Genomic DNA, 11067 nt, shown 5'->3' with positions numbered 1-11067 from the left:
CTGAGGGTGTCTCACAGCTATGATTTATCAGTCTTACTCTCTATCCCTAGGAGTGGCAACTTAAAGATTATGGGCCAATTTTCCATTCTACATTAAAAACTAATACTATTCAGCAAAGACTAATGATGTTTAAAAAGAAAACTGTTAAGGTATCTTAAATGATACATTTTTCATTAACTAAGCCAACTAAAAATTAAACACATATTCTGTTTTGTTCTGTTTTATTTCATTTAATAGCATTAACTTCCTGCAGAAATTACCAATTGGTATTTATTTTCAAGATTTTGGGCCAAACTTCTTGTTTTGTTTTAGATTTTTAAAAGTTACCTTATTATTAGCATTGTGCCCAGTGAAAATTAAGTCATGCACAGATACTTTCTTTTCTATCTTAACACTTTCATATCTGCCACTGGAGAATGATTTCTCTTCAGGCAAAAAAAATGTTTTATTCATCTATGCTGCCAAGAACCCCACAATCTAGGAGAGATCTAGCTAATTAATTGAATGAATAAATGAGATGAATAAAGGGGTGAATGAATAAACAATTTTGAACAGGTAATTCTTTATACTGTTCAATGTAACAAGTGTATATATAGACCAACTGGATACAACACTCATATAATTTAGTATCTTGGGGAAAAAAATGTGTTTCAGTCAAAGAATTCTTATGTATCTTCTTACCATTTAGGTAAATTTAATGCCTCTCAACCACCAAAAACTTTTAGTCTGTCTTTGCTATACTGTCCCTCTATTTCTGTAGACACTAATGTTCAATCCATAAAAATTAGCATATTAATTTTAAAACACAGTTGCTAATTTTTATGGACACTAAGTACAGAATAACTAAAGGTTAAAGTGGTACAAGTCAAAAAAGTTTTCTCTAGATAATATTTCAGAATCAACCAATAAAAAGAACAACAAATTTGGGATAGAATGTTTCTTCTATGCTTGGTTGGCTTTAGACCAAAATTAAGTCTCAAAGGAGCAGAGGAATTCTCCAAGATAGATAAGACTCTCTGAACAAAAACTACCAGACAGGTAATCTGTCACATCTCTCTATCCCACCCTATTAATCTCTTTACTGCCCCTTTTACATCTTTGTTTCTGAGGGTGTAGATTAGAGGGTTGAGGCTAGGTGTGACAACAGTATAAAACAGGGCAATGAACTTGCCTTGATCTTGAGACTTTCCTGATGATGGTAGGAGATAAATGCACATGGCTGGAATGAAAAAGAGGGATACAACCATAAGATGGGCTCCACATGTGCCAAAGACTTTCTGAAGTCCAGTGGTTGACTGCATCCTCAGCACAGCCTGGGCAATGGCACCATAGGAGCTGAGAATGAGCATAAGTGGTACAATCACAAAAATGGAACTCATGACCATGAGGGTCAGCTCATTGGTACGGGTATCAACACATGACAGTCGCAACAGTGCTGGAACTTCACAGAAGAAATGATCCACTTGGCGGTGTCCACACAGGGGTACCCAGAAGGTAAAGATGGAATGAAGTGCTGAGGTGGTAAAGCCACTCACCCAAGAAGCCGCAGCCAACATATGGCAGAAACGAGGGTGCATGAGGACAGTGTAATGCAAGGGTCTACATACAGCTGCATAACGGTCATAGGACATCATCACCAGTAGTACACACTCAGCAGTTCCCAATGCAAGGACAAAATAAAGTTGAATCATGCAACCATTGTAAGAGATGGTTTTCTCTGGGCCCCAGAGGTTGACCAGCAACTGGGGGATGGAGCTTGTGGTGTAGCAGAGATCCAGAAAAGAGAGGTTTGAAAGGAAAAAGTACATGGGAGTGTGAAGATGGGAGTCCAAGTATGACAAGATAATGATGAACAGGTTGCCTACCAGTGTCATCAAGTAGAACATCAGGATAACCACAAAGAGAACTAACTCAAGATGAGGCCAATTGGAAAAACCCAGTAGAACAAAGTAACCTTCAGAACTTGCATTGTTTTTCTTCATCATTCATTTTTCCCTGTACCTGAAGAAAGAATCATATAAACTGAAGGATCGCCCACTCATTATCAAAGTCTTGCAAACTGATTGGGGGAAAAAAAAATCTATGCCACTTCCAAATACTGCCATTATGACAGTAGGATTGTTATAGTTTTGTTTTAATGTTTCATTCATTAGGAAAATACTTTTAAAATCTATAACTTGTCCTGTTATAGATACAATCAATAATTTGTCAAGTGAATGAGTTCTTTGATGCATCCCTAAGTTAATATTTGGATAAATGAAGATTAAAGATATTCCACAGCTAAGAAAATTTTCATTTTAAAAAATCTTTTTAAAAAAATTTTATCCCCTTTTCTGCATTTTCGCATTAATGCAATTTTGTCATTACACAGAAAGAAATAGTTGAAGTATTAATAATCTTACGTAAAGGTGAGAATTTACCATGAGTTGAAAAACAATTTAGTAGTAACTTCAAAATGTTAATATTGGGTGAAGAAAATTCAACTTCAGTTGAATATGTTTATAGAAAGAAAAAATATTCATACTTGTTTACTTATGCTATGAGCTTATTACCAGACAAAAATAATATGCAAATGCAAGTAGAAACAAAGACACATGCATACACACACATCAATTTATTAATATTCACAACAAGCTAAGCTGAAGCACAGGTATCTACACATGATAATCACAGCAGTGCTGAAACTTCACAGAAGTGGTCCACCGCACAATGTCCACACAAGGGTACCCAGAAGGTAAAAGAGGAAGTGCTGAGGTGGTAAAGCCACTTACCCAAGTGATCTTTATGGAAACAAACAAACAAACAAAAAAACAGCCAAAAGTCTTGATTAATTGAGAAGTAAAATAGATTCAGCAATTCAGTGATAAAATGCTTGCAAACATAAATGACAATACAACTAAATTTGGAAGACCAAAAAAAAAAAGAAAAAATACAGAGTCAAAGAAAACTGTAAGGAGGGAGCAAGAGAGAAAGGGAAGGTGTTTGGAGCAGGGAGGGGGTCCAATTGTGGCATTTGGAATTGAAAGTGTGCATATCACAGGGCTAGGAGACCTGGACAACAGGGCTTAAAAATAATTCCCACAAAATTTCATATGCTTTAAAACAATAGCTAAGACATTAAATTCTGAATCATAACTTATAATTACATCATATGTCTTTAGGATTTCCACACTTTGGAATGGGAAATTCTGAATAGAAAATTTACTAACTTTTAACAAAGACATGCAAATATTACATAAAATCCAATGACAAGTTCATCTTGTTCTTTTGTAAAAAATAAAGTTAAGAAATTTAAATGTATACTAATAGTTTGATTTTCAGTTACTCATTTTCTCCTGTGCATTATCAATCATTCATAGAATGAATAAACACTTATTTATTATATAGTTATTGCTGCAAGACACAGTAAACCATCATTTAAATATTCCCGTATAGCTTTGCCTTGCCCCTTCTGCTCATCTCACATTCTGATACAATATGACAAAAGACAGATTCAACCTGCAGTCTTTGGGGAACTTTTATTGGCCCAAATATTGTAACCTTGACTCTTTAAAAAGCTACAAGAGATGTCTAATTGGTTGAGTTACAAGCTGGAGATCTAGGAATATTGAATTTGGCTAAGACTGCTTTAGGCAGGCACAAAGACATCTATATACCATTTAATATTATTGGTAATGTAAATGACTACTAACCTTTTGAGGGATAATGGAAAAATTCCAAGAGATTTAATTTCTGTAAAATAAGAGTTAATACATCACAAGATATTTGAATTCAAATGCTGTGGGTACTTTTTCTGATGCAGACATAATTTTCCTCCTTTATAAAGCTGCCTGAATTTCATGTCATTAATGAAAAGAAAGTAGCAGTTTTATGGTATTTTTTGTATGACCTGTCTTTCAGCACTCTTCTAAAAGTTAAAAAAGGGATGAAGATAAGGGATGAAAAAAAAAATACAGAATTCAGGAAGAGAAAATTTCAAAGCTTTATGGTTGATCTTCTTCTTAATGGAAAAGAAGGAAATGAAGATCCTATTAAAGGTAGCTTTTATAAACTGTGGAATAAAATATTTTCTCTCTTCCCTTAAGTCAAACATTATGGGGAAAGTGAATGGCTTAGCACTTTCTTCTCACCCCCATTGTTACTAAGAGACATTTTTCTAATTCTTGTCATATTCACTCCTTTATACTAAACCTGATTTAGTGCTACACCAGCTTCTTTCAATACTGACCTTCCTGTGTTTGTCTACCTTCCCTGTTGTTCTCTTTCTGTCTATGCCCTCATCATGTGTAAAGTGATGGGAGGCTCTCTGGTTGTCATGTGACCTGAGAACATTAACCTAATTGTCCTTCTCTTCCACCTTTGCTAATGTACATAATCTAACCATGGAAAGCAGTCTGAAAATAACTGTGATTATCATTGCCACAGAAGAGAAAGGCAAGGTTTGTCCAAAAGATTTCCTTTTAGCAGAACATGGGAACTCTTTAGGGCATTTAAAGTATCAGGGGATGGGTCCCTTACCCCAGAGCAAATGGGGCCTTTACAGAAACAAAAAGAATAATATGACTTTCTTTCCCTGACTGGGGCCATTAGGAGGATAAATCCCAAAGTAGCAATTAATGCCCTTCAGGAGTTTTCTTGGTTAGATTGGTACAATATTCACAAGATAAAACTCTTCACAGACATGCTTTCAACATGATATTGTACTTGTACTAAAATGACAATAAATTTTTTTCACCAACCAAAATGGAAAGAGTTGCTTTGAGTTGTATGGACACAAAAGGAATGGGTGTACTGAGTCACCTGATTTTTTTTCCCCACAGCTCCTGATGGGGCTAAAGCCCAAATTTACAAGACAAGTGATTAGAAGTAGGCAAAGTTTGGGAGCATGAGACAGAAAAATTGAGACACAGTAGAACTATACTTTTTCTTATTAATATGGTGTTCTTTGAGAAACTACCTACGTCATTCATGCCCTCCCGGTTGTCTTTTAAATTCAGTTCCAACTTTTGCCCGCAAAAGTTTAGAAAATAATATAAATATCATTCCTACCTTTTGTACAGAATATTCAGATGATCTCTATCACCCTCATTATTTCAAAAATTTTCCATTAACAATTTCTCTTGACTTCCCATAAAATCTCCTTGTCAGGGTGGGATTTTTGTTTCCCAGTACCTAATCACATTGCTAATGCTGCAGCCTGTTTTTTATATTCCATGTCTGCTCATGTGAGTCTAGCAGGAGCCACAGACAATATCCACCCATGATAAAAATATCCACTCATGCATAAAGAGGACATATCTCAACATAATAAAAATCATTTATGACAAACAACTAATATTATACTCAACAGTGAAAAACTGAAAGCTTTTCCTCTAAAATCAGGAACAAGACAAGGATGCCCACTCTCTGTTTAATGTAGGATTGGAAGTCCTAGACATAGCAGTCAGGCAAGAAAAAAGAAATAAAAGGCATCCAGAGTGGGAGAGTATAGCTCAAGCGGTAGAAGGCATGCTTAGCATGCACAAGATCCGGGGTTCAATCCCCAGTACCTCCTCCAATTATAAATAAATAAACTTAATTACCTCCCCCTCATTTAAAAAGAGAGAAAGGAAAAAAAGCATCCAAATTGGATGAGAAGAAGTAAAACTGAGGGGGGAGGGTATAGCTCAAGTGGTAGAGCAAATGCTTAGGATGCATGAGGTCCTGGGTTCAAGCCCCACTACCTCTTCTAAGAATAAATAAATACTAAATAATCCTAATTACTTCCCCCACTAAAAAATAAATTAATTAAATAAATAAACTTAAAACAAATAGTAAAACTGTCACTAGTTGCAGATGACATGATACTATATATTAGAAAGTCTAAAGTCTCTACCAAAAAAACAATTAGAACTATTAAATGAATTCAGTAAAGTTGCAGGATACAAGATTAATATATAAAAATCTGTTGTTTTTCTATACACTAACAACAAACTATCAGAGGGAAATTAAGAAACAATCCTATTTACAATAACATAAAAAAGATATAAATATATATATACACAATGGAATACTACTCAGCCATAAGGAAGAATGAATTTTGCCAATTGCAGAAACATGGATGCACTTGAAGGGTATTATGCTAAGTGAAATAAGTCAGATAGAGAAAAACAAATCATGTATGATATCACGTATATGTGGAATCTAAAAAATACAACTAGTGAATATAAGAAAAAGAAGCAAACTCACAGATAAAGAAAATGAACTAGTGGATAGTAATGGTGGAGGTGCAATATAGGAGTTGGGGAGTGGGAGGTACAAACTATTGAGTGTAAGATAGGCTACAAGGATGCACTGTACAACACAGGGAGTAGAGCCAATATTTTGTAAACACCATAAATGGAGTGTAACTTTTAAAGATTGTATAAAAATTTTAAAATAATAAAGTTTTAATTGATTTCTACCATATCATATAATGAATTAGTTTTATTACATTTTATGTATATATCCTAGATAACATTTATTCAGCATAATATTTAATATACACATCAGGGGTTGTTATAACTGCTGTGTAGTCAACAAACATTGATTGGTCCCTTTTATATGCTGCACCCTCTTCCAGGCACCAAGGAAGAGCCACTGGAAGCCATTAGAGCATCATCAGGGAATGCCAAGTGCAGCTTTTCCACAGGGCCAACAGGTTCTGACCAATTATTATTTGGAAATATTGGGAAACAGAATTCCTAAAAGCACAAGAGAAGATATCAAGACTTGCATGAACAGTATTTCTGAAGAGAGACTTATTTGATGCGATTTTTTTTAAAAGAATAAGTCAAGGAAAAAACTCTAAATACTATTATCAAAAAATTACAATATACTATCTCAGTGGATATACAACTATATCATCATTCCTTTCGACTGGCAAGCAGTACTACACTGTACCTACAGATTAACCCTGATTTTGACCAAAACAGTTGGTTGCCTAATTGTAAAATAATTCCCTAAATTGCTTTCTTTCTCACTGTGAAGAAAGACATATTCAAGCATACTAATTGCATCCAAATTTATGTTTTTATCTTAGTGAGAACCTTGATAACTGATATAGGCAGACTCCCCCCAAACCCCTAAGATTCCATACAAAGTAACCGTATTCTTTAGACTATTTTATTGATGATTTTTTAAAAAGCTTTCTTTGAGTCTCTTGCTCAAGGTTTAACTTCTCAGAGGCCATATCTGACTAGGGATAATCCAAATACCACACTGTCCTACCCTCCGAAGTGCACAATCTGCTTCCCTGCCTTTTTTTCCTTAGGACTCATCACAATCAAGCTCATTATATTTTATGTTTGTTTGTTCCTGTCTTCCTCAAATAAAAGTAAGCTCTGTGAAGGCAGGAATTTTTCTGTTTTATCTATTTTGTTCTTTTCTATATCTCTACTGCGTGTCAAATGTAGATGCTCAGTATTGAGTCAATTCATTCAGTTATAGTGGTAAGCAAGGGAGATAAAAACAATATTGTTTTGGAGTTTATGTTTTAATCGTGGGAAGATACATATTACAGATTGAATGTTTGTGTCCCCCACCCAAAAAATTCATATAATCCTAACCCCCAATGTGATAGTACTAGGAGGTAAGGCCTTTCGGAGGTGATTAGGTGATGAGGTTGAAGCCCTCACTAATGGAACTACTGCACTTATAAGAGACCCCAGAGAGCTCTCTCACCCCTTCTGCCCTGTGAGGACACAGCAATAAGACTGCCATCTATGAACCAGGAAAGTGAACCCTCACCAGACAGCAAATCTGCCAGCACCTTGATCTTGGCACTCCCAGCCTCTATAACAATAAAAAATAAATATTTGTTATTTAAGCAGCCCAGTCACAGCATTTCTGTAATAGCAGCCCAAACTGACTAAAACATAAAAAAGCAAAATGTAGAGTGAGGGCCATTGAGGAAAAAAATATGAAAATGTGAAAGAAAATGACTGGAGTGGGGAGTGTCTTAGTTTAGATTAGGCAGTCAAGGAAGGCCTCACTGAATAGATAACAGCTGAAAAACAAAGTAAAAATAAGGAACTCAACTTGGGGACAATATTGCAGGTAAATGTGGCAATGCAAAAACCCTTTAAATGCTTGCATTCCTGGAGAGACACAGGGGTGAAGAGAATGAGAGAAGGTGGGTAGGATAACAGGGGCCAGGTCATGGAGCAATTGATAGGTCATGGTAAAGAGTATGAATTGTATTCTAAGTGCATCAGGAGTCTTGGAAGATTTCAAACATGTAAATGAAAAAAAAAATGTAAGAACATTTTTTGACTGCCACATGGAGAATGCATTGAAGACGAAGAAAGTTGGAGCAGAGAAACAAGTTAGGAGGCCATTGGATAATGTGGTTGACCAGGGGCAGCGGGGAAAGATAGTTGCTCAGTGTCTTGTAGAAGCAGTAGAAATGGAGAGAAGGGGTAAATTTTGAAATAATTCAGACTTTCAAGGTGAGGTCAGGGGAGTAATTAAGGATGACTCTTAGGTTTCTGGCCAGCAATAGGTAGATGTTTATACCATTTACTATGATTAGGAAGACTGGGGTGAAAGCAGATTTGGTGCAGTAGGAATCAAGAGTTCTATTTTAGTCATGGTTAGATTCATATTTTTGTTAGATATCCAAAAGTGAGTGAAATTAGGCAGCTAGAACTACCAGTTTGATACTCAATGGAGAAGACTGGAAATATAAATGTGAAAGCCATCAACATGTAGATGGCACTTAAAGCTTCGGAACTATATAACATTATCCAGAGAGACAATATAAACAGAGAAGACTAGAACCCCTGGTAAGAGCATAGGAGTCTCAGACTCTGTATTTCTAAAATTTCCACACATCTCAGTTATCCTGAAATGCAGCCAAATGGAGAGATACTGCTAATAATTTCATTTAAATGGCTCCCATAAGTAAGGGGCTAAAGCAAACAAGGAAAAAAAAGGGTAAATAAAAAGGGAATAGAAAAACACATCTTGATTTAGCCAAGGGCATTCAAAAAGACATTATATTGTATGTCTAGGACAAAAACACCTGTTTCAAGATCTGGATCTACCCATTCCTGGAAAATTTTTCAAAAATTAAAGAATCTAGATGATTTCTCTGAATTTTGCCAGAGTAGAAAACCCATGGAATATTATTACAGAATAAGAAGCAAGGGACTAGGGAGTCATTGTGTGGTAATATTATTAAAGTAGATATATGTACATGAAATTTTATATATGTTTTTATTCTTCATTTTTTAAAACAAAAATTGTATATTTTTATGTTGGGACTTATATTGTGATATTCAAATTCAACTTTAAAGAAATCTTTAAAAAAGTAAAGGAGAGCTGTAGAAAACTAAAGGGGAAGAGAAAAAACATGAGTGAAATTGAGATCTTTAATTAAAGTGAATGTTTTCAAGTATCCGTATGTTTAGAATATTTATAGACAAAAATGTGCCATTGATTGATTCTATGTTTCTATCACCATTATGAATAATAATATTTATAGAGAATATACATATACACTATATGTATATAGTCCTAAAAGAAGTGGTTGAAAAAGAGAAAGTGTTTACCATGTTTTGTCAAATACCAGTATGAGCTCTCCCAAGACTGATAAAAATGAAAATTTTTACAGCATACAGATCCCAGAATTGATTGAAGTAGTATTAGCTAATACTTGTTTGACTGCTATGTGTTATCCAATATTATATTTTACATATGTTAAATTTACTTAATCCTTATACTAACCCTTTAAACCATGTACTATTACTATCATTCTGTTACAGATAAGAAATCTGATGAACCAAAAAGTTAAGTAATTTTCCCAAGTTCACACAGCTGATAACTGGAAGCACAGGATTTCAGCCCAGAACGTCTGTTTCTGTCTACTTTACACTGTCTCAAATGTAGATCACAACAATTACTATCTTACAGAAGCAGAGTTAAAATTGCTTTATGACTCAGAGATGAGAATCATAACATTTAAGCATGTAAATATCATGAGGCAGTCAATTTATGCTTATGTATTGTATTAAAGTAATTCCTTGTGGTACATAATTTTAATTCAAGGGAGCTCTTATAACTTATGAACATAAACAAACACATAAATATCTTCTGAATAAATACTCACTCCAGAATCTTGAGTTTAAATAGTGACCTCTGAGACACAAACAGAATTAATTGTTATAGGCACAGAAATGTTTGAATTACTTATCGAATAAATACTCACTCCAGAATCTTGGGTTTAAATAGTGACCTCTGAGACACAAACAGAATTAATTGTTATAGGCACTGAAATGTTTGAATTACTTATCATGGTCATCAAGTCAAAGGCACATTAAGACTGAATAAAAAGATAAATCTTATGATCCTCAACTTATTGTTTAGGGCTTTGCAAATTGACTATTTTCTCTTTCACAGATTGCTAGACCTCAGGCATCAGGTAACTATTAGAGGTTATTTAAATGATATCTGCTCCATCCAACAATTTTATTTCCAAATCAGTATGCATACTATTAATGGTAAGATTATTTTATAAACACATGCTATAACTTGAGTGTTGGAAATGCATATTACTTAGCAGCAATTTTTATTTGTAATACATTCACTAACTAGAGAAAAAAAAAGTCTGAATAAATATCTTTATTTCCCTCTTACAGCTTTCTTTCACATCGAAAAGCTTTTGCATGTATTAAATTTCTCCTAGTGAAATATCAAGATATCTTCTAATTCTCCAACTACTTCATTTACAGGCTTTTTCTATGGCAATTTACTGAAGTCAGCTGGATGTAGTCTTGATGGCTTAGAAAACCTTTCTCAATGATTTGGGCTTTCAGGAAACATTGAGAAATTTTGTTCTATTCTTATTCTGAATTAATGTTAATGGTTGCTTTTTAATGTTCCTCTAGGGTCAAGATCTATCTTCAGGTTGATTTAAAGTCAGAACAAAGTACTGAGAATTGCTGACAAGTTTCATCCCCTTATCTGACGTCACACATTCAAGAGGAGGAGCCCTACGGAGAATCTATACCTTAACACACATCAGGAAAAGCAGAATTTGCAAGGGCA

At 34.6% G+C, this 11067-nt stretch overlaps 1 protein-coding gene across 1 annotated transcript; it reads right to left on the bottom strand.

Moving 5' to 3' along the window:
* Positions 1-1046: 1046 nt before the first annotated feature.
* On the bottom strand, positions 1047-1985 carry LOC105084577 (olfactory receptor 2J3). Its single transcript, XM_010974718.3, has one exon. It carries the CDS (start codon positions 1983-1985, stop codon positions 1047-1049), a length of 939 nt encoding a protein of 312 aa, XP_010973020.3.
* Positions 1986-11067: the final 9082 nt, after the last annotated feature.

This window comes from Camelus dromedarius, chromosome 19, assembly GCF_036321535.1.
Source record: "Camelus dromedarius isolate mCamDro1 chromosome 19, mCamDro1.pat, whole genome shotgun sequence".
NCBI classification, from domain to species: Eukaryota; Metazoa; Chordata; class Mammalia; order Artiodactyla; family Camelidae; genus Camelus; species Camelus dromedarius.
Note: the sequence above shows the minus strand (reverse complement) of the source record. Positions and strands in the feature narration are given on the sequence as shown.